The 25,064-nt window shown below is 44.0% G+C and overlaps 1 protein-coding gene across 4 annotated transcripts in view; it reads left to right on the top strand.

Moving 5' to 3' along the window:
• NBEAL1 (neurobeachin like 1) overlaps nucleotides 1-25,064 on the top strand; it is a 672,403-nt gene that overhangs the window by 512,698 nt on the left and 134,641 nt on the right. For all 4 annotated transcript variants that reach the window (XM_069226032.1, XM_069226034.1, XM_069226033.1 and 1 more), the window contains exon 41: nucleotides 8,893-9,033. In XM_069226032.1, the coding sequence (XP_069082133.1) occupies nucleotides 8,893-9,033 (141 nt within the window). The remainder of the gene's footprint in view (nucleotides 1-8,892; nucleotides 9,034-25,064) is intronic.

The following is a 25,064-nucleotide window of genomic DNA, read 5'->3' as shown; positions in this document are numbered from 1 at the left end:
CCATCCCTGGAGCGCTTCTCTTAGTAGTACTATTCCCTCAGTTTCTGCCCATTTTTCTATTGCTTCCTGCCAGTTTTTAATCTGCGGGCCCGCTGGGTCTTTCCAGTGTGAGGTGGTTTCTCTTTTGGCCAGAACGACAGCCAAATCATTAAATGTATTTGATATTTTGTGAGCTGTGGGGCGCGGAAAGTCTCCGAATAATGCCACCATCGGGACATGGAAATCATACTGTGAGTGCAGGTGGAGATTCTCCGAAAGATCTCTGTCCAGTATGAACTGAGTTGCGGGCAACTCCATAATATGTGTACTAGCCCCGCTGCTATTTCGGCAGATCTAGGACATCTTGCTTCATTTGTGTTATATATTTTAGTTATCATTTGCGGGGTTAGATAGGCCCTGTGGTAAATATATAAATTAATTAGTTTGAATCTAGCGTTTCTTGATACCGAATAAATATGAGAGGTGATCCTTGCCCACTGTGCATCCTCAATGGGTGTGTTTAATTCAGTTTGCCACTTGTTTCTAAGTTTGCTTAGGGGTGTGCATGTACTGCTTTGTAGGGATTTGTATATTTCTGAAATCACTCCTTTCTTCTCCCCAATTGTGCAAAGGGTGTTACAGCCTCTGTGTATTGGGGGTTCGAGGGCTGCTGTCCCCCAGATTTTTTGTGCAATTCTGGTGATCACACTATATGTGAGGAACAGTCCAGTTGGGAGATGGAACTGGGCTTGAAGCTCCGAATAAGTGCAGAGTCTCCCATTATCATTTATGTCGCCTAGTTTCGTGATGTTATGTTCCCCAAGCTTATTAAGGCTTTTAAGCATTTGGTCCCCCATAGTAACTGCCAGGCAATCTAAGGGCGCTTCTGGAGTGTAGGGAGCCTTTGTACTGGTGTGTCTTAAGAATTGTTCCCAGCAGTGTCTAATTGATTCCCACTCTATGGGCAGCTGCAATTTTTGCTTCCTGGGGTTTAATACTATCCCTAATACTTTTTTGGGTGAGCAGTTCAGAGGGACCTGTAGCTCCTTCGCCCCTGGGGGTTCGCTGATAAGTTTTGCTAGCCATTGTAGTTGTCCTGCCCAATAATACATTTCTAGGTTTGGGGCCGCCAGTCCACCTTCAGCAGTGGTTCTCTGCAGTGAATTTAGTGCAATTCTATGCCTACCCGGTCCCCATATAAAGCTCGCGAACAGAGATGCCATACTTCTAAATACTGCTTTTGGGATTACCAGTGGGATAGTAGCGAAGTACTATAGCATTCTGGGTAGCACTATCATTTTGAGTAGGGCGGTCCTGCCGGACACTGCCAGTATTAGTGTCTCCCAGAATCGCATGCTAGTCTTAATTCCACTAAGCGCTCTATGAATATTACCTTCTAGGAGGTCCTCCTTGGTGTGGTATATGTTTACCCCTAGGTATTTGAATGTAGTAGGTGACCAAGGCAAACCTCTTGTTTCATTCGGTTCGGTTGTGCTACTATGTGCGGGGAATATGATGGATTTCCTCCAATTAATTCGGAGTCTGGAAGCCACTCCATATCTCTCTAGCATGGTTATTACTCCGGGTAGGTCTTCTTCCAAACTTCGAAGGAAGAGCACCATGTCGTCAGCATAAATGGCGATGTAGTGTGTCCAGTTATTAATAGATATGCCTTTATAGTGCTGCCCAGTTCTGGCCATTTGTGCCAGGGGTTCTACTGCCACTGCGAAAAGGAGAGGGGATAATGGGAAGCCCTGTCTAGTTCCCCTACCTATCGAAAAGGAGTCAGTTATAGTGCTACCTGTTTTCACTCTAGCAGTTGGATTTGAGTACAACAGCTTAGTCCATCGTGTAAATCCCTCTCCCATTCCCAATTTCAGCATGACCTGTTCCAGGTAGTCCCATCGCAGGCAGTCGAATGCCTTCTCTATGTCTATCGAGATGACTGGTGACTGCGACATTTCTGGGGGTATGGAATGGAGAACCGACACCAGACGTCTAATATTTTGTGCAGTACTGCGTTGTGGGATGAAACCGGACTGATCCTGATGGATTAGTGATGACATATGTGGCAAGAGTCTGTTCGCTAATATCCGGCTTAATATTTTATAGTCTATATTAAGCATGGACAATGGGCGATAGGAGCGGACATCGAATGGTGGCCTGTCAGGTTTTAATAAAGGGATCATGATGGCTTCATTAGTAGATTGGGGCAGGTCATTACTGTTCCATGCTTCCGTGTATACTGCGCTGAGGTGTGGGGCTAACAGGTCCTGGTATAGGACGTAGAACTCAAGTGGGAGTCCGTCGGATCCAGGGACTTTGCCCTTGGCCATGCCTTGGATCGCTGTTTTGATTTCTGCAATTGTAATTGGGGCTGCTAAGACTGCGCTCTCCTCTTCCCCAAGTTTGGGGAGGGCGAGGTCTTCCAGTTCTTGTAGCTGGAGATTATTTAGTGTCTCGGGGGGGGGGGGTGCATATAATGTTGAATAGTAGTTAACAAAGCTTGTGTTAATTTCTTTTTGACTGTAAACATTGGTGCCTGGGGTGTCTTCAATTTCCACTATGATAGTTTGTTGTTTGGGTGGGTTAGCCAGCCACGCCAGTAAGGCACCCGCTTTGTCCCCCTTTGAATGTTGTTTGACTAGATATTGTTTATAGTTTTGCCGCAATAATCTAATGTTCACCTCCGCAATTTTATTTTTGGTATCTTTCATCAGGGGCGCCAGCTCAGGTTATGTGGGGCGTCTACGCTCGAGGTCCCTAAGGGAGTCCTCCAATCTATGGAGCTCATTTTCCATTGATTTCTGGACCCCTGTGTTCTCGCTAATACAGGTGCCCCTTATAACCGTCTTGAATGCTTCCCATTCAGTGGATCTGGAGGATGCTGTCTGCGTGTTTTGTTTAAAAAAACCTCTACTATGGTTGTATGTAAGAGGTGTTTTATTGCCTCATCTTCGAGCATTTCTTCTCTCAGGCTCCATGTTGGGATCGTCGCTCTCACTCTTCCCCAAGACAGCGACAGCATCAGGGGGTTATGAGCAGAGATTGTACGGCTCAGGTATTCGATAGAAATTACTTCATTTTGAATTTCAGGGGAAGCTAAGAAAGTGTCCAGCCTGACATGCAGGTCGTGTACCGCAGAGTAATATGAATAGTCCCGGGTTTTTGGATTGAGCTGTCTCTAGCTATCTCTTAATTGACAGTGTTTCTGCCAGTCTGCAAATGATTTGGTGGTTTTTAATGTTGGGGAGTGTGTGAGGGGAGGGTGCGATCTGTCCAAGTCAATACTGGTTATGCAATTAAAATCCCCCCCAATCAAGTTAGGGCCCGTCAGGTGTGAGCCTATTTTCAGTGACAATTTGTCGAGGAATTTCCCCTGATCCTGATTGGGTGCGTATATCCCGCTTAGTGTTATTTCTCTTCCCTCTAGTCTCCCGGCTACTACTACGAATCTGCCATCTTTGTCTATAATCTTGTGTAGGACCTAAAAGGGTGCCCCCGGGCAAATCCAGATCAGTACTCCCCTTGCAAATGCTGAATATCTAGTGGCAATTATTTGGCCTCTCCATCGTTTCTTAAGGGCGTTAACTGTTCCACCAGGTGGGTCTCTTGTAATAAAGCTATGTGGATTCCCCTGTGCTTTAAATGATTGTACACGTTGTATCGTTTGGATATGTTGTTTAGGCCTCTGACATTCCAGGTTACTATTTTATACGTTTTAGTCCCTATTTTGGTTACTTAGTTTGTAGTGGGGCGTGTCTTTGCTGCTTGAACTGTCAGCTACATTAGTGATAAGTGCATAACTAACTCCCTGTATTAACTTGAAAGATTCAATTCCCAACTCCCTCTCCCCAGGACCGGTGATCGGAACTTTCCCCGTCAAAACCATTTTAACTTGTCTTAAAATCCTATAGATGGGTGGCGTGCCAGTGACCGAGAGCCTACACTCCAGTCCGGTTCTGGGGCCCAGCGTGGTTAAATTAAGCTGCCCAATAAGCTGTTACTCAAGTCATACAGAGTATGGGCCCACCAGGCCATCTACTTCTAGTTAGCTAGATCATGCCGGTTGGTTCGCTACAGCTTTCTTTTAATGCCAGTTCTGTCGGTGGAGGGTCAGATAATTTCTTCTGAGGATCTCGGAGTCACTTTTGGTAGGCTGGTGAGGGTGTCGCGCGATGAGATCGATGATCCCCGCAGCTCGAGTCACGATCTGAGGTGTGCCCAGAGTTTTGTGATGGGAGGAAGAAGCCTCCGCTCAGTGCCGCAGCAGCATCCACTGCTTCACGCATTTCTTGAAGTGCCTGGTGTCTCGGGGGAGCAATCTCTTTGTTTCGTTTGGAGGATCTGCTGCGCTTCCTGGAAGTTGTACTATGCGTCTCTCCTAGGGGGCCCCGGGGTTATGATGTTCTTGGATTCCAGCCATTCCTCAACTACTTGTGGGGAGGTAAAGAAGTGTGACTTCCCTTCATATTCCACTCTAAGTTTGGCTGGGAAAAGCATGGTATATTTGATTCCATTTTCACGGAGGATACGTTTGGGATTTTTGAAAGAAGCCCTCTGTTCCTGTGTGCTTATGGTGAAGTCCGGAAAGAGCATAACCCGCTGGTTATCTAACATGATTTCGCCTTTCAGGCGTGATTGTGCCAGAATGTAATCTCTGTCTTTAAAATGCAGGAGTTTTGCCACTATTGGACGAGCCCTTGCCCCTGGGGGAGGAGGTCTTCCGGATACTCTATGGGCTCTTTCTATGGCAAAAAACGAGGATAAACCTTCAGGAGGAATTGTGACTTTGATCCAGTTTTCTAAGAAGGATTCCATGCTTGCTGGCGCTGTTTCCGCTCCTTCTGGAATGCCAATCAATCTTAAGTTACTCTTGCGGGCGCGGTTTTCAGCGTCTTCCGCTCTTGTTTCTAGGGCCTTTATACGAGAGGTAATGTCCAGGATTTCTTTGGTAGATGACTTCTGGGTCGAGGACACGAGCTCAAGCACCTTTTCATTTGTTCCCACTCTCTCTGTGAGTCTGCGGTGGTCGTCGCGCAGCAGGGAGAGGTCCACCGACAGGTTGTCTATTTTCTGTTCAAGTGCTTCTCGAGATTCTCTGATGGCCAGAAGCACCGTGTCGAGGGTTGTTTCCTGTTGGGTCATGCTGTCCTGAGAGTTTATTTTATGGGACTGATCTGAAATCTGGGTGCCGGTGGGGTTCTCCGGGCCATGCCCCTCTCGTCTTTTGGGCTTGCCCATCATCAAGGGCAGGTGCTTATTCACTAATGCAGGTGGTCTCGGCCAGTAATGGCCAGGGTTTTGGGCACCAACTATGATGTCGGTCTTTCTGGTTACTTCTGAGACTCTTCGTTAAATAGCATTGGGGGAGAACTAGTTCTTTATAGCAGCGTTCAGCACTCTACCCCTCCATCACTTGCCATGCCCACGCGTAGTGTTCAGCGCCTCCAGGAGTTGTGGGGACGAATGTAGAGTGCCCTCCCGTTACTCGCTCCCGCAGCTGGGGGGCCCGTGAATGTTACCTGGGTTCCCCCCCCTTTCGTGTTGTTGTCCAGTGTGTCTGTAGGTGTGCAGGGCGCTTAATATAGGGCCAGACTCGTGTTACTCCTGCCGTCCACACCTCCAGGGCAGTTGTTTTGTAGTTTCCCCTTCTAGAGTTCGTTAAGGTTGCGGCTCAGGGGGCCCCCATCGGGATAGTGCTGGGATCGGGTGCGCAGGCTGTGCATTCCGCACTCCCTCTGTTGTGGCTTCCCCCTTCTTCCGTGCCCTCGCCTCCGTACCTTGCACGACGTGGGAGTAAGGGGCTCCCTTAGTGTCGTCAGGCCGCCCGGCGGGATCAGCTCTCACTCTGATTCTTCCCGGCAGACCGGGGCCCAGTCCCGGGCGAGCCGCGCCGGGCCGCCCGCTCTCCGAGGCGCGTCACCTCCCGGCCTCGCCCGTACGACATCGCCTCCTCCTTATACACTGCGGAAGCGCAGGAATGTCGCCGGGACGGTCCAGGGCCGCGGGACGGTTCTTCTCGTTCTGGGCGGGCTCTGGGCTCCTCTCCCACAGGTCTGGGGCTCAGCCGATCTAAGGCCCGGAGGCGGCCGCCATTTTGATTCCTCGTGGTCGGCGAGGGCTCGTGCTATTTTCTCTGCAGTCCCTATTCCTCGCGTCTTGGCATTTTCGTCAGGTTTGTCGGGCTGAATTGTATTTTGCCGTATTCTTAAGGGGCTTGGAAACGCTAGTATTACAGCTGGGCCCCGTTCGCGGCCCCGTAGCGTCGCACTAAGCGTGCAGCTTCATCGGCTGCAGGCAACACCCCCCCCACCCAACCCTTATTATATGTTAGTTTGACACCTGGCATCGCTAAAAACCTCCACTTTGTATGTTCAAAGTCAGTGCATAGTACAGGTTGGCCCCTTGTGGAGAGGTGTGTTCAGATCCTGGCCACAGGCTGAAACTTTTTCTTCATATGGCTGAAAAATGTGGGCACTGGAGGTTTGATGCTTGAACAGGGTTGGGTTCAGGGACTTGCCGGAGCTAGGCATTGAGTCGTGATGCAGATTAGATGCAGGTTCTTGATCCTGCTCCTCCGGAAAGGCCTTAAATTCAGCACTCCTATTCTGTTAAAATGACTTTCAGGAGTGCCTCATGTTGTCTTGACTAAAAATGTTAATGTTCTGGTTGTTCATTAGAACTCTGGTAATGCTGCAGTTGATTACTAGGGTGTTATGACAAACTGCTGATGGTGTTGGACGTGCATGTTCTGCTCTGCATGTCAAGATGTTTTACTGAAATGTATGAGGAAGATATTTGATATCTCACTGAAAATGTATCCTCCTTTTAGCTTTCAAGAGCACTAACGCTAATTTCTGTGACAAAAAGTGACCCATCATTTTGTTCATTTAATGCAGTATTCTTTGTAGGAAATTCATTTTATTTTTACAGCTTAGATTCCAACAAGATAGAGTTCAGATGTGCCACACTTTGTCATAAATAGGGAATGTTAGTGTGTAATTGTTCATTAGAACACTGCTGTAAAGCTACAGTGGAACACTGGGAAATCTACTGACTGGCTGCTATGGGTGTTGGAAATACATGACTCACTCATCATGCCAGACATTTTTTTTCTGACAATAATGGGGACGATATTTGTGAATTTATAGAAAATGTGCTCTTATTTTAGCTACAGGAACACATTACAGCTATAAGAAAAATCATGAGATAAACCAGCTTTCTCTCACACATAGATCCCAGCAATTTACAGGGTAAAATCACTCAACTCACCAGAATTCCTAAAATGAGTAGAAAACCACCAACAATTGATTAATATTGAGACTAAAATCTATTATCAACATTTTTACGTGGTTTTTGTGTGACCCACAAAACCTGGCATTCACTACAATCCATTGCAGTGAGGATCAAGTCCCTGCATCCTTTTATGCTACTAAAATGTGCTGCCATGTTGTGGCCTGCGACCTGACCCCCTCCCCCACACCACACCTCCCTCACACACATGCCCCTTTGGGTCAGGGTGTGCTTTCTAACATTTTACTAAATTCAGTCAAGCGGGGTCAAGAAAGAGTGGGTCCCAAAATATTGATTCTACATTTTAATTCTGATAAGAAACTTTGCTCCCCCACACAAAAAACTGTTGAACAGTATTACAGCAAATTTGGCTGATTGTTGGAACTTTCTCACAAAGCATGCTTTTAGTTATTTGGTGTAAATCTGTTCTATAGTTTTTGAGAAATTTGCACTTAACATGGTGCTTTGGTGGTTGGGAAGGAGTTAATCTACTAAAATTGTTTAGTTATAACTGGACCGTTATGTTCCAAAGCACTCCTGTGGTAATAAAAATTAAAAAAGTACTTGAATCACATTGGCTGATGGAGCCTTTTCTCTCGTCAGCCAGTTGACTACAGGGGGACCCGGAACAGTATCCCAGTACATTGCAATATGATTGGCCAGTTGCAGCATATTCTCAAAATGTCGCGGCAGCCATTACAGTACACGGGGAGTCCTCATGTCCTGATGACGTTTTTTTTGTTGTTGTCATGAATGAGAAGGGTACGGACGCCCTGAAAAAGAGAATAGTTAAGAGAAAAAATAGAAGTTGAATGATGCAGTAAGAAAGAGAAAGAGGAGGAAACTAGGAACAGAACAAACCTAATGAATACAAGTTTACCCTGTATATAAAAACAAGGAATAAAGAAATATAATCTCTCCAACAAAGGAAAGATTATTCTATATAAACAAAGTGTCCGAATGCACAAAATAAATAGTGGCATACATGGCACATATGACCTAAAGAGCAACTTATTAACACCAGCATTGTTTTCAGAGGACCATATAACCTCCCTTTGAATTATACCACAGCTGAGCTCACAGTGGAAGACGTATATTTTTTATCAAAATAAGAGGAAGAATACAGAGGATGCACTGCATTATGCAGCTAACTACTGTTGTCCAGAATATAACATTCCTGATCCTCCACAGCGGTACGATCTTCAAGGAGAAATAGTATCCTTGATGGACTAATGGATCCAAATCTATGAACAGTGATTGGAAAAAATATGTCTGGAAGTAGAAATCGGGCACACAATGGAGAGGCAGGGTGACCATTCAAACAGGAAGTGCATGGATGTAATTGGTTGTGCTCCGATTTTTAAAATAAACAACTTTTATATCCAGCTGCCGGTTCTGCAGATAAAAAACACTGGTAGACTACAGTTGTACGTAATGATATGTTGCAAGATATAAACTGATGAGATAATGGCGCAAATGTTTTTTTATGTTTCATCTTTATCGCACCCTTTGCTGAAGGCTGCCCAATAGGGATGGACTATGGTGTGTGATGACTAACAAGTCCTAGATTGTTCAAGCTACTTGAGTCGTTCACAGCCTTACCTTTTTGCTCTTTAGGTATGAGAATTTTGAAGACCCCCTTGGGACCATTGACAAATTCCACTACGGAACTCACTATTCCAATTCAGCTGGAGTGATGCATTACCTCATGCGCGTAGAGCCTTTTACCACACTCCATATCCAGCTGCAGAGTGGCAGGTATCCACTATGATGAGCCAGGGCACTGTTTGTATTTAATGTTTAATTTCAAAGCTGTCTATCATTATACAATGATGGCATTATCTATGACTAGCCATGACTGCTTTTTGATTTCTGGTGTATTTTCTTATAAATATTTGCTTTGAATATAAATTATGTCTCATGGGAATGATCCCATTTTTGCATCTTTGCCTCCTTCAGATTTCCATCACCCCACACCTGCCCGCCTGCTTGATTTTTGTCAGTAGGAGAACCTCAGCTAAGGCTTCAGAGAATAATAGTAGCGCCATTTTTTTCATAACATTTAAATGATGCAAATATTAAAACTTCTAGTAGCAAATCTGAGTTCTTCAAGTCAGAACTAAAGGGTCGTAAGGTTCATTTGACTCCACAAACACTCATTAAAAAACACAATTTTTCATGTTTGCTGAAACACAACTAAGAGAGCACTGGAGTATGCAGTCTCTGTGGGATTATGGTTAGTACTGCTTCTGTCACTGACATGGTTCTCCTTAATCAGTTCTTACCCTTTGCATGTTTCCAAGCTTGATGTGCTAATAAATTAAGGTGGTTTATCCCCTTTTGTTAGAGAAATAAAATGGAACAGAATCCACATTTTTTGTAGATCATTGTTCTGACCTCTTCCAAGACAAGCAGTAGCTGCATCATCCAGATTTTTTTGACTCTGCACATCTTATGTTCTTTGGCTCCATTACCTCTCCAGGTGTTCTTGCTTATCAGTCATCTTCTTAGTTTCTAATTCAGCTCATTCCCATAATGACAGATTAGAGGTACAGTTACCTCTACAAGTAGTGGAAGCCCCATACCCCTACATACAGGCACAACTCCCTTTATGACGATGTAGACTCAGCAAAGTCATCTTATCACCATTATCTCATCACCTTTCTCCAGCCAACCCACCTACTAACTCTGATGATCATAAACTTATTTTTTTTTACCCCTCACTCTGCATTAACTCATTCTAACAAATTTACAAGTGTTTTGCCTACTATTTATCTAAATTACTCTCCTTGCAATCCCATTGTCTGTTTATTTGTAATGTCCCTTTCTCAGCCCATCATGCTTCCCCTCCCTCCACCTCTTCCATTAAACTTATTTCCATACTGATATCCATGAACTCAATCCTTTGCCTCCCTCCTGTGACATCGTTGGCTCTCAAATCTTCAGGTACCAGGCACTCATCTCCAGCATATTTTCCTTGTGTCCATTTTGGCTTTTGTCCACAGTGTTTCATCTCAGTTCTTGTGATCCCATAGCATAAAAAGTAGTGCTAACTTCCCTCCTGTTCCAATGGTTGCCCTCTCTTACACCTGTTTCTTCTACAAACATGTGAGTGCTTATTGTTCAATAGGTTCCCCCCTTACCTTACTGCCTGTAATCTTTCCAGCCCGTTACATTGTGGATTGGATTGGACCAATTTCACTGAAAATGCTGTCCAGTGTTTTCTCCACTGCCCACAAACATTCTTCTTTTCTTCTTGCACCTTTCAGCAAAATTCGACACAGTTGGCTTGCCACTTGATATCGTAGTATAGCGGTCTTTTAGTGCTCATTGATTACTCTTGACCATTACGTCAACTAAGATTATCATTCAAAGCTCAGTTTTGTGGCCATTCGGTTCTCTTCTTAGTATAAACCCCCTCAGCAATATCATCTAATTCTACCGCTCATGTTGCCACATCTTCACTGCCAATGCAAGCATCTTCATTCCATTCTCCATCTCCCACCTGCGAGCCAGGATTTGTGCCAGCCTACCAAGACTTGTTGCTTCTCCTGTTCATCATATGCAACTCTTCAAACACAGAAATTATCTATGTTCCAGCACCCTTGGTCCTCATCTCTCTCCTGAGCACCTTCTCTTCTATCACACACTCTCCTTTGCTCCCTGCCAGAAATCTGCAGGTTCAGATGGATCAATAAGGTCCTTCTTCACACTCATCACCCTGCCCCTTTGTTGTAACTATTGAACATTTGAAAGCTCGACATGAACCTTTCTTTCTCACTGCAAACCTCTCATCAGTACCCTGCTCAAGAGCAAGCTTGACATCTACAATAGCTTAGTATTCTGTCCAAATTATAATTTCTGACTCTCAACAAAGGCATTGACTGGAATCAGTCAGTCACAGGCACAGAAAACTTTTAAGCCTTCTCATCCTTGTATTGTCACCTTACCCCCAAACACCCCTAGATTTCCTCCCACCCCCATTTTGTCTGTGAGAATCTCTTCTGCCTTTCCCTTTCTATTATACCCTGGCTTCTCTGATTTAATTTTCTATTTGTTGTGAAATCTAGTGGAGTTTGTTTCAGTGTTCTCAATGTTTTCAGATATTGTAGAAATCTGTGCTTATTAGTGTTTACTCCTTTTTGTTCTATAAAAAATCATTTGGCTGGTGTTTTTCAATGCTTAATAAACATACAGCTATTTCCTTCCTTCATTTGTTCATTCCTGTTGTCAATTATTCTTTCATTCCTTCTCCAAATTCCCATTTCTGTACATTTTCCTTGAGCGTGCTATTGCAAGTAAAAGTTAATTATTTCTGTGTCTGTTTCATTTCACAGCACTCAGCTCCCATTTCCAGCATTCCAGTCCAACACACGTCCAGCAAGTGGATATGTTAGCACCTCAATTAGATTTCATTATAGATAGATAGGATAAAAGATAGATAAAACATAAATAATTGCCATTTAGCACACATTCTTGTTGCTCTGCCCTTCATACAAATGTCAAAGATAGAGTGTATGAAGGTTTTCTACTTAGGCCAAGAGATATATATCATGAGTAATGCAAACTAGGAAACACACAAGTGGCTACCTCTTCACGATTTTGAGTTGCACTGTCTGCAGCTCATACACTAACATAGATTTTATGAGTTAGTGTATTTGTCGAACTTTCATAGTTTTTAGCAAAACTGGCACATGGACCCCTTCTCAGTCTATGCATGGTTGCCAAGGATGTTTCATGATATGATGTTTGATCTTCTGAACTATGGTTTTGGGACATATAGGCATGTTTTACAAACCATTACAATGTAAAACTAACAGGAGTGTTGGGTACAGCGCTTTATGTGACGACATTGATTTTAGAGGCATCTGTTTGCACAGCCATCTTTGCTGCCAAAACCTTGATACTTGAGTTTTTTTTAAAACAGTGGTCTGTCCTGCTATCTGTGAAGGAAGAATAGTAGTAAATATAAGTTCCTTTGGACATACGTCCATAAAACACACTATAATACAGAACAATGTGTAGAAGACAATAATAACATAAACAAGACTAACAAGGGTTAAATTCTTCATAATATCCTAAAACAGTACATTTATGTATCACAGTCCTTAAACAAATGCATTTGCCAAAATGTCAGTTGCTTTAAGTATTGACGTTTGTGATATTTAAAAAAAAAAAAAACGGTGTTTAAAAACTTTTTACAAGTAATCACATAAAAAGGACAGTGAATAAAAATATGACCTCTAGAACGTTAAATAGCATAAACAAACTGTGGAGTATGGCATCATGGTGGTCACTCTTATCCCAGGCTGAAACCTTGCTCAAAGTTTAGCTCCAAAGCAGTAAAATGCAGCAAAAGCCAGTATTTTCAAATATTCCTTTCTGTGGTGTTTTATTGATTATAATCGGTTTCAGCCATGAACAAGGCCATGAAGCTAAAGTGTGTTGGTGCTGCTTTACACCTCCGCACTGTTGCAATAAAACTGTCTTAAAAAAGCAGACTTTGGAGTGCCGTACCCTTATTGTGATGGAGTGAGGGGCCAAGACAATACTGTTTCAGGCTTAGAGTGCTGCCTAAATTATGCAAAACAGGAAGCAAGGAAATCTGGGTAATACCCACATTTTGGTAGAGTGCAGTTCCGTTGTAATGGAGCACCCTATAACAACACTGACACTCTGAATCTGCTCACTTCAGATGTCTGTTTTTTAAGCAAAGTATTTAACCATAGGATTAACACAGTGTCATCCATGCTGAGCTAGAAAGGAGCAAAGCCTTTTGGCATTTTTACATCAAAATCTTTAAGTATAGGACTAGCAGAGTGCCATCCACACCAAGCTAAAAAACGACAAAAGCCTTTTACCACTTGAGGCACAGTGTTACAGATTTGGATTTGTAAAATACCATCCAAGCCAACCTAGAAGGAATAAAAGCAACCCTGACATGTGTTTCTCTCTAACTAGAGGGGTATAACTTTGTCCATACATAAGGAAGCACCTGGTATAAGTCAAGACAACACCCTTTTGCAGGCTTAGAGTGCTGCATAAATTATGCACAACAGGAAACTAGGTAGTTCCTAGAGAGCGGTTGCTTTATGTGGCGTGCCCTACAACAACAGTGGGATATATATATATTTATTTGTGTGTGTGTTGGTGTGTGTGTGTTCGATGGCATGTGTAGTTGCAGATACACATGCTTTGCATAAGTCCGCCATCTAGTATTGGACTCGGAGTGTTACAAGTTGTTTTTCTTCAAAGAAGCTTTTCTGAGTCACGAGATCGAGTGACTCCTCCTCTCGGTGATAGTGCGCATGGGCATCGAGTCCTTTGTTAGATTGTTTTCTTTCCGCCGTCGGGTTCGGACGTGTTTCCTCTCGCTCCGGTAGATCTCGGTTCAGTACTATCTGAACTTCTCTCTTCTTTCTATAAACGTAGGTATAGTTCTCAATTGTGTTTTCCAACCTATATTTGATCCAATTGTAATGGTTGGGGTCGATTAAACGCCCTTTTCGGTTGACCTCGCCCTTCTTGGGCCTACTTCGACTCATTGTCTAACGATGTCAGGCTAATGGAACGGACTCCGTTTCGCTTTTGCCCTTGGTGTCAGACAAGTTCCCGTACACAGATCAGCACTCGGTGTGCAATCTCCGTGTTTATCCGGATCACAGAGAAGAAAGCTGTGAAGCGTGTTGATCCTTCCGTTCGAAGAAAACTCTTAGGGATCGAAGAGCACGTCGGTTGGAGATAGCGTCCAAGTCGTTGGAACAAACGTCCGACATCTTCGGAGAAGAACACGCTCAAGAATAGATGGCTCATCCAGCTCCAGTTTCCATCGCAGATTCCGACTCGGATCGAGATTCTGATGGTAACAGTCAATCTATTCCAGCGGCGCAGTACGTGAGTACATCAGCCCCTTTTCATCACCCAAAGACAACCAAAAAGACTTCTGCTGTGGTCTTGGGTCCACCACTGCTTGCAGGCCATGGTCGGACCCAAAAAACACTGGCGGATGACCAACCTTCAGGTTTGGCACCGAAACTGAAGCCCAAAGTGCATTCGGCGCAGACCAAACAGCATGCCACACCTGTTTTGGGATTGAGCCGAAAAGCAGAGACTTGCCCCTCGGAGCCAAAAAAAATGCCCTTGATTTCGGAGCTGACATTCTCGGCTCAGCTAATACATTCGGTCTCCAGAAATCCGGAGCTCAAACCTGTGGGTGGAAAATATGTTCCAATTACCAAGGAGTCTTCTGAAATAGGGCCCATATTAGAAGTAATGGTCACTAAACAGTGCAAGATCCATATACACAAAGACAATGGAAGGATTATTGCTTCTCCTTCTCCTACAATAAAGAGAACGTAAATTTTTCAAGAGACTCTAGAAGCTGGGCTTCCACCTGCTAAGATATTTAAGCATAAGGAGAAACCAAAGGCACTATAACAGCCTTCACCACCACGTTCTCCTTTACTTCCTGCTTCTCCACCACCTTCACCTACACAATTTTCTCCACAATACCCTATCTCTACACGTGGGGATGATTTAGGTGATACTCATTATGATGTAGATCCATGGGATTTATATGATTCAGATCCCATACCTTCCAATGATCCTGATTTATACCCGTCTAGGCCTTTTCCACCTGAAGACACCACTGCCTACAATCAGGTCATAGCTAGGGCAGCTGCATATCACAACGTGCAGCTTCATATAGATCCCATTGAGGATGACTTCTTAGTCAACACATAAACATCCATTCACAAAGAGTATCAATGTCTACCGATGCTCTCAGGCATGCCTGACCATGCAAATGACATTTTCAAGGAGCCAGTAAAGTCTAGAGTTATCACACCAAGGGTAGACAAAAAGTACAAACCTGCACCTTCAGATCCACTTTTCATTACACAACAATTGCCACCTGACTCTATAGTTGTCAGTGCAGCAAGGAAAGAGCAAATAGCCATTCCACAGGGGATGCTCCTCCTCCAGACAAAGAGAGTCGTAAGTTTGATGCAGCGGGGAAAAGAGTTGCAACTCAAGCTGCTAATCACTGGAGAATTGCAAATTCTCAAACTCTGTTAGCAAGATACAATAGAGCTCTTTGGGATGAGATGGAGGAGTTCTTACAGTACCTTCCACCAGAACACCCGAAAAAGGCACGGCAGACAGTTACAGATGGGCAGGCTAGCTCTAATAACCAAATTAGATCTGCCTTAGAGGCAGCAGACACCACCAGTCTGATTATCAGAAGTCATGCATGGTTAAGAACTTCAGGGTTCAAAACTGAAATACAACAGGCAGTACTCGTATGCCTTTTGATAAGCAACACTTATTTGGCCCAGATGTAGATACTACCATAGAAGGGCTGAAGAAAGACTCTGATACAGCTAAGGCTATGGGTGTCCTTTACACTACCCATACTCAGGACTTTTCCATAGGCCCCTGTTCAGAGGTGGCTTTAAACCATCAGCCTCAGAGCCGTCCACGTCCTAACACAAACAGGGGCCACAATTTTACAACAGAGGTTCTTTCAGAGGCTCTTACAAAGGAAATAACTTTGGAGGTAGAGGTACACCCACTACCACAAAAGGCTCCTCCACCTCAACCAAACAGTGACTTTCTGCACATCCCCACACAGCATACATCTCCTGTGGGAGGAAGACTGGAAACTTTCTACCAACAATGGCATAACATTACAACAGATCAATGAGTGCTGTCAATTATCCAGCATGATTATTGCCTAGAACTCGTCTCTGCTTCCACCAAACATTCCCCCTCGCTAGCACAGACTTTCTCTGGAACACTTAAATTTATTAAAACAAGAGGTACAATCACTTCTACTCAAGGTTGCATTAGAGATGGAACCTATATCCCAACTTGGGTCAGGAGTATATTCCCTATTCTTCCTCATACCAAAGAAGGATGGTACTCTCAGACCAATCCTGGATCTCAGACCCCTCAATCACTACATTCCCCTGCTACAAAAACAGGACTACATAACAGCATTTGATCTAAAAGAAGCTTACTTCCACATTCCCATACATCCAGCACATCACAAATTTCTAAGATTTGTGATAGCAGGCAAGCACTACCAGTAACAACAGCACCAAGGGTATTCACCAAATGCCTCGTGGTGGTTGCAGCATACCTCAGAAGGCAACATATACATTTCTTTCCCTGTCTGGATGGCCGTCTAATAAAAGCCAGCACCATTCAAACCTGTCAACAACACACGCAGTACACATTGGACACTACACAATGTAGGATTCACAATCCATTACCAAAAATCTCATCTGCAACCAGTGCAAATACAACCGTATCTGGGAGCAATTCTGAACACGCAATCAGCATTAACGTACCGAAACGCACTAAGAATTCAAGCTTTCACAATCTCGTATCTCAACTACAATACAATCACAGTAAGGTTTATCATGCAACCCAAGTACCCAATGCACATCTAAACATGAGACCCCTACAACAGTGTCTCTCGCAACAATGGTCTCAGGCACAGGGTCAACTTCACGATCTAGTATTGTTGGACAGCCAAACTTACAACTCTCTGAAATGGTGGAATCACACCAACTTAATAAAAGGGCTGCCATTTCAGGACCCTGTGCAACACACCATACTCGCAACCAATGCATCAATGATATGTTGGGGAGCTCATCTCAACAACCGAACCACACAAGGGGAATGGGACTCCCACGTTGGCACGTCAACACTGGTACACAACACTGTTGGATCTGTCTGTAGTACCAAAATTCCTACCTAAAGTTGTTTCACATCAATCAGTCAGTGGAATTGCCAGTCTTCTTCCCACAGCCAGATTCAGTTGCTGAAAGAGCTCTTCACACTCTTGATGTCAAAAGAGCTCCCATGTATTATGTAGATAGAACAAAAGATGCCAGAAACAATTAAACAACTTTTTGGGGCCTTTCACCAACCTCATAAGGTTAATCCTATTTTAAAACAAGGATTAGCCAGATGGATAGTAAATTGTATTCATGCTTGCTATCTTAAAGCTAAAAGACAGCTATTACTAACTCCTAAAGCACATTCTACTAGAAAGAAAGGAGCTTCATTTGCATTCTTAGGAAAAATACCAATGGCAGATATATGCAAAGCAGCCACATGGTGCACACCGCACACATTTACTGAACACTACTGTGTGGATGTGTTATCTCGCCAACAAGCAAATGTTGGTCAAGCAGTGCTTGAAACACTATTTCAAACTACTCGAACTTCTCTACAGGCTAGCCACCGCTTATTTTGGGAAGAGACTGCTTTTCAGTCTATGCAAAGCATGTGTATCTGCAGCTACACATGCCATTGAACGGATAATGTTATTTACCCAGTAGACATCTGTTTGTGGCATGTAGTGCTGCAGATTCACATTCGCCTTCCCTTCTCCATAGAAGCCTGTAGCCGTTGTAGTATTTTCTTTATGTAAATATGTATATACACTGCATGGACATCTTATTTTCATACTATATATACAAAATAATTTCTTCACTCCTTCACCCTCCTGCGGGAAAACAATCTAACAAAGGACTCGATGCATTTGCGCATTATCACCGAGAGGAGGAGTCACTCGATCTCGTGACTCGAAAAAGCTTCTTTGAAGAAAAACAACTTGTAACGCTCCTAGCCTAACACTAGATGGGGGACTTATGCAAAGCATGTGAATCTGCAGCTCTACATGCCAGATGTATACTGGGTAAGTAACATTATCCATATATATATATATATAACAACTCCAACAGATCCACAAAGGCGCGCTCTTCACATGTCGGTGCCTGCATATGGGAAGGACCTATTCCCATCAATAATATTCACACCAGTTTGACAATTGAGTCAAAATTGCGGCACTCACAGGATTACAGCAGGTTACTTTTATTTCATGACAGGACCCCAGACAAACTAACACCAACGCGTTTCGACCCTCACGGTCTTGATCAAGACGCGTTGGTGTTAGTTTGTTTGGGGTCCTGTCATGAAATAAAAGTAACCTGCTGTAATCCTGTGAGTGCCGCAATTTTGACTCAATTGTCAAACTGGTGTGAATATATATATATATATATATATATATATATATATATATATATATATATATATATATATATATATATATATATATATGTTAGATGGCATGTGTAGCTGCAGATACACATGCTGTGCACAGTCCGCCATCTGGTGTTGGGCTCGGAGTGTTACAAGTTGTTTTTCTTCGAAGAAGTCTTTTCGAGTCACGAGACCGAGGGACTCCTCCCATTTCGAGTCCATTGCCCATGGGCGTCGAATCCATCTTAGATTGTTTTTTTTCCGCCATCGGGTTCGGACGTGTTCCTTTTCGCTCCGTGTTTCGGGACGGAAAGTTAGTTAGAATCTCGGAAAAAAATCGTCGGTATTGTTTGCGTTCGGTATCGGGTTAGTTAGCACAAATCGACACCGAATTCTGAAGAGCTCCGGTGGCCCTTCGGGGTTTTTTCGATCCCCCGTCGGGGCCTGGTCGGCCCGGCCACGTGCGACTTCAAGGCTCATGGAACGGACCCCATTCCGCTTCTGCCCAAAATGCCATCACAAGTATCCGTATACGGATCACCATCTGGTCTGTAACCTGTGCTTGTCCCCCGAGCACAAGGAGGATACTTGTGAAGCCTGTCGAGCGTTTCGGTCGAGGAAGACGCTGAGAGACCGAAGAGCCAGGAGACTGCAAATGGCGTCCACGCCGACAGGTCAAGAACGCTTCGAGGAGGAAGAAGAAGCTTTCTCCACCCGCGAGTCGGATTCGGAAGAACTCGACGCCGAAGAAACACACCAAACCGTGAGTAAGACGTCGAAAAACAAGACTCACGAGAGGTCTACAAAAGCCCAGGGGACGTCACCGCCAACAGGCCATGGCTTAACCCGAAAACTAGGTGACCCATCCAAGGCACCGAAAAAGGGCATGCTGGTGTCGAAGTCATCCGACTCCGGTCGAGATACCGCCACACAGCAACCTCGGAGCCGAGACAGCGGCTCCGAGAAACTTCGGCACAGAGACAGCGGCACCGAAGAATTTCGGCACCGAGACACCACGCCGAAAAGAAAGAAGGTTTCTTCGGAGCCTAAAAAGACTTCCGAAAAGGTTTCGGTTCCGAAACAGCCAGCCTCGGAGCCGAAAAGTAGTTCCTATACAGAGGAACAAGGATTAACCTCCCAATTACATAGATTTGGAGAGGAGCTTCAAGCTGTAGAGGCTGACTACACACAAAGAAGGCTTCATATTCATGAGGACACAGGGAAGATAACCACTCTTCCCCCAATCAAAATAAAGAGGAAACTTGCCTTTCAACAAAAGGACAAGCAACCACAGGCAAAGGTGGCAAGGAAAACAACCCCACCACCGTCTCCACCACCATCAATACATGCATCACCAGCAACAACACCACCACTGATGCATTCACCAGCTCATACCACAATGAGTCAGGATGATCCCGATGCATGGGACCTCTACGATGCTCCAGTGTCTGACAAAAGCCCAGACTCTTATCCTACAAAACCGTCACCACCTGAGGACAGTACATCCTATACACAGGTGGTCGCAAGGGCAGCCGAGTTTCACAATGTCTCCTTACATTCGGAACCAATTGAGGATGACTTTCTCTTTAACACCCTATCCTCCACCCATAGCCAGTATCAATGCCTTCCCATGCTCCCAGGAATGCTAAGACATTCAAAACAAATTTTTCAGGATCCGGTTAAAGGCAGAGCCATAACTCCGAGGGTGGAGAAAAAATATAAGCCACCGCCCACAGATCCAATATATATTACAACACAACTAACACCAGACTCAGTGGTTGTGGGGGCAGCTCGTAAGAGAGCCAACTCTCATACCTCAGGCGACGCACCACCTCCAGACAAGGAGAGCCGCAAATTTGATGCTGCGGGAAAAAGAGTTGCAGCACAAGCAGCAAATCAGTGGCGTATTGCCAATTCACAAGCACTTTTGGCAAGATACGACAGGGCTCATTGGGATGAAATGCAACATTTCATCGAACACTTACCCAAGGAGTTCCAAAAAAGAGCGCAACAGGTGGTGGAAGAGGGACAAAGTATCTCAAATAATCAGATACGGTCTTCCATGGATGCAGCAGATACAGCTGCAAGGACAATAAACACTGCAGTCACAATATGAAGGCACGCATGGCTGCGCACTTCTGGGTTCAAACCGGAAATCCAGCAGGCTGTGCTCAATATGCCGTTTAATGAACAGCAATTGTTTGGGCCGGAGGTAGACACTGCCATCGAAAAACTCAAAAAGGACACCGATACGGCGCACTCTTCTCCCCGCAGAGCAGAGGCACATTTCGGAAAACACCTTTTAGGGGAGGGTTTCGAGGTCAACCCACAGAAACCACAACCTCACAAACAAGGCCTACCCACCAGGGTCAATATCAAAGGGGAGGTTTTCGGGGGCAATTTAGAGGGGGCCAATTCCCAAGAAATAGAGGAAAATTCCAAGGCCCCAAAACCCCTCAAACTAAGCAGTGACTCACAAGTCACACACCCCCATCACATAACACCTGTGGGGGGAAGACTAAGCCAATTTTACAAACTTTGGGAGGAAATAACAACAGACACTTGGGTCTTAGCAATTATCCAGCATGGTTATTGCATAGAATTTCGCCAATTCCCTCCAAACGTCCCACCGAAAACACACAATATGTCAAAACAACATATAGATCTTCTAGGACTAGAAGTTCAAGCATTGCTACAAAAGGACGCAATAGAATTAGTTCCAATTCAACAGAAAAACACAGGAGTTTACTCACTGTACTTTCTAATACCCAAAAAGGACAAAACTATGAGACCAATACTAGATCTCAGAACACTAAATACCTACATCAAATCAGACCACTTTCACATGGTCACGTTACAAGATGTAATCCCACTGCTCAAACAGCAAGACTACATGACAACATTAGATCTAAAAGATGCGTATTTCCATATACCCATACATTCTTCACACAGGAAATACCTAAGGTTCGTATTCCAAGGAATACATTACCAATTCAAAGTGTTTCCATTTGGAATAACAACTGCGCCAAGAGTTTTTACAAAATGCCTGGCAGTAGTAGCTGCACATATCAGAAGGCAGCAAATACATGTGTTCCCGTACTTAGACGACTGGTTAATCAAAACCAACACGCTAAGACAATGTTCACAGCACACAAACTACGTCATACAGACCCTTCACAGGCTAGGTTTCTCAATCAACTATGCGAAGTCACACCTTTTGCCGTGTCAAACACAGCAATACTTAGGAGCGACAATCAACACAGCAAAAGGGATTGCCACTCCAAGTCCACAAAGGGTTCAAACATTTCACAAAGTAATACAGGCCATGTATCCAACACAAAAGATACAAGTCAAAATGGTAATGAAACTCCTAGGCATGATGTCTTCATGCATAGCCATTGTCCCAAACGCAAGATTGCACATGCGGCCCTTACAACAGTGCCTAGCATCACAATGGTCACAAGCACAGGGTCAACTTCTAGATCTGGTGTTGATAGACCGCCAAACATACATCTCGCTTCTATGGTGGAACAGTACAAATTTAAACAGGGGGCGGCCTTTCCAAGACCCAGTGCCACAATACGTCATAACGACAGATGCTTCCATGACAGGGTGGGGAGCACACCTCAATCAACACAGCATCCAAGGACAATGGGACATACATCAGAGACAGTTTCACATAAATCACTTAGAACTGTTGGCAGTATTTCTAGCACTGAAAGCATTTCAACCCATAATAACCCAAAAATACATTCTTGTCAAAACAGACAACATGACAACAATGTATTATCTAAACAAACAAGGAGGGACACACTCGACACAGTTGTGCCTCCTAACACAAAAAATATGGCATTGGGCGATTCACAACCACATTCGCCTAATAGCACAATTTATTCCAGGGATTCAGAACCAGTTGGCAGACAATCTCTCTCGAGATCACCAACAAACCCACGAATGGGAAATTCACCCCCAAATACTAAACAATTACTTTCAAATTTGGGGAACACCTCAAATAGATCTATTTGCAACAAAAGAAAACTCAAAATGCCAAAACTTCACATCCAGGTACCCACAAGATCAATCCCAAGGCAATGCTCTATGGATGAACTGGTCAGGGATATTTGCGTACGCTTTTCCCCCTCTCCCTCTCCTTCCATATCTAGTAAACAGGTTGAGTCAAAACAAACTCAAACTCATACTAATAGCACCAACATGGGCAAGGCAACCTTGGTACACAACACTACTAGACCTTTCAGTAGTACCTCATGTCAAACTACCCAACAGACCAGATCTGTTAACACAACACAGACAACAGATCCAACATCCAAATCCAGCATCGTTGAATCTAGCAATTTGGCTCCTGAAATCCTAGAATTCGGGCACTTAGACCTCACACAGGAATGTATGGAGGTCATAAAACAAGCTAGAAAACCTACCACTAGAAACTGTTATGCAAATACTGCCATAATAATCAAATCCAACCTTTACACGCATCTGCAAAAGAAATAGTAGGATACTTACTACATTTGCAAAAATCTAACCTAGCTTTCTCTTCCATTAAAATACATCTTACGGCAATTTCTGCTTACCTACAAATTACGCACTCAATTTCATTGTTTAGGATACCAGTCATAAAAGCGTTTATGGAAGGCCTAAAGAGAATTATACCACCAAGAACACCACCAGTTCCTTCATGGAACCTCAACATTGTCCTAACACGACTCATGGGTCCACCTTTAGAGCCCATGCACTCTTGTGAAATGCAATACTTAACGTGGAAAGTTGCATTTTTAATTGCCATCACATCTCTAAGAAGAGTGAGTGAGATTCAGGCATTTACCATTCAAGAACCATTTATTCAAATACACAAAAATAGAGTTGTTCTACGGACCAATCCTAAATTTTTACCAAAAGTAATCTCACAGTTCTACCTAAATCAAACGGTAGAATTACCAGTGTTCTTCCCACAACCAGATTCGGTTTGCCGAAAGAGCACTACATACATTAGACATCAAAAGAGCACTAATGTACTACATTGACAGAACAAAACTAATTTGAAAGACAAAACAATTATTTGTCGCCTTTCAAAAACCTCATACAGGAAATCCAATTTCAAAACAAGGCATTGCTAGATGGATAGTTAAGTGCATTCAAACCTGCTATCTTAAAGCTAAAAGAGAACTGCCTATTACACCAAAGGCGCACTCAACCAGAAAGAAAGGTGCTACCATGGCCTTTCTAGGAAATATTCCAATGAACGAAATATGTAAGGCAGCAACATGGTCTACGCCTCATACATTTACCAAGCACTACTGTGTAGATGTGCTAACTGCACAACAAGCAACAGTAGGTCAAGCTGTATTAAGAACATTATTTCAAACTACTTCAACTCCTACAGGCTGAACCACCGCTTTTGGGGAGATAACTGCTTACTAGTCTATGCACAGCATGTGTATCTGCAGCTACACATGCCATCGAACGGAAAATGTCACTTACCCAGTGTACATCTGTTCGTGGCATTAGTCGCTGCAGATTCACATGCGCCCACCCGCCTCCCCGGGAGCCTGTAGCCGTTTAGAAGTAGATCTTAAACATTTGTACATTTGTAAATATATTACTTAAAACTTTATTATGTACATACGCATTCACTCCATTGCATGGGCACTATTACTAGCATACACAACTCCTACCTCACCCTCTGCGGGCAAAACAATCTAAGATGGAGTCGACGCTCATGCGCAATGGACTCGAAATGGGAGGAGTCCCTCGGTCTCGTGACTCGAAAAGACTTCTTCGAAGAAAAACAACTTGTAACACTCCGAGCCCAACACCAGATGGCGGACTGTGCACAGCATGTGAATCTGCAGCGACTAATGCCACGAACAGATGTACACTGGGTAAGTGACATTTTCCATACATATATATATATATATATATATATATACATACATATATATCCATATATACACACACACACACACACATATATGCATGTATATTTGTCAAATTAGCACAGTGCCATCCACACTGAGCTAGAAGGTGATAAAGTCCTTTACCATTTTTACACTTTCTAGCTTGACCTGGATGGCACTGTTCTAATCCTGTGCATCTGATAGAAGCTTCTAGCCACAGATTCCTTACCTTAGAAATATCCTTAGCTATCAGACCAGAGCCAGAAATTTTTGGAGAGCAGTACCCCTGTGCACTGGTAAGTGGCATTGTCCGCGCCGCAAGTAACATGTGCTGTGCCTATATAGGCTCCACCCACCCGTGCCGACGTCAGTTCTTTTCTTTCCACACACAAGTCAACGCAGATCCTGAGAAAAGCTAGCCCTACTCACTTTTTGACTGACCTTTTTTGACCCTTTTGTCCAAGATTTTTGAGACTTTGTCTCCTTGTTTGGCCGGGATGTCCACAAAGAAGGTTGTTTTCAAGTGCTATGGTGCCTGTTATTGGCAGATGTCGGTGATGGACCCCCACCTCGTCTGTCTCTAGTGCCTTGAGGGCTACCACAACGCAGGAACTGCGTCTGTTATCGCGCTATGAACCCTAGGGCCTTGAGTGAGAGGTCTTTCAAGCTCCTTGCTGCTTGACGTATGAAACCATGACCTTCTTGATCCTGGTTGAGAGGAAGGTCCCGGGAACAGTCACAGAGCCACTCCAATTGCTCTTCGACTTGTCGAAGTCATCTGGGCATTTAGGTAAGTCCCACAAATGGAAGAAGTACAAGAAG

Source organism: Pleurodeles waltl, chromosome 3_1 (assembly GCF_031143425.1).
Source record: "Pleurodeles waltl isolate 20211129_DDA chromosome 3_1, aPleWal1.hap1.20221129, whole genome shotgun sequence".
Lineage (NCBI taxonomy): Eukaryota > Metazoa > Chordata > Amphibia > Caudata > Salamandridae > Pleurodeles > Pleurodeles waltl.
This window is presented reverse-complemented; position numbering and strand designations above follow the sequence as displayed.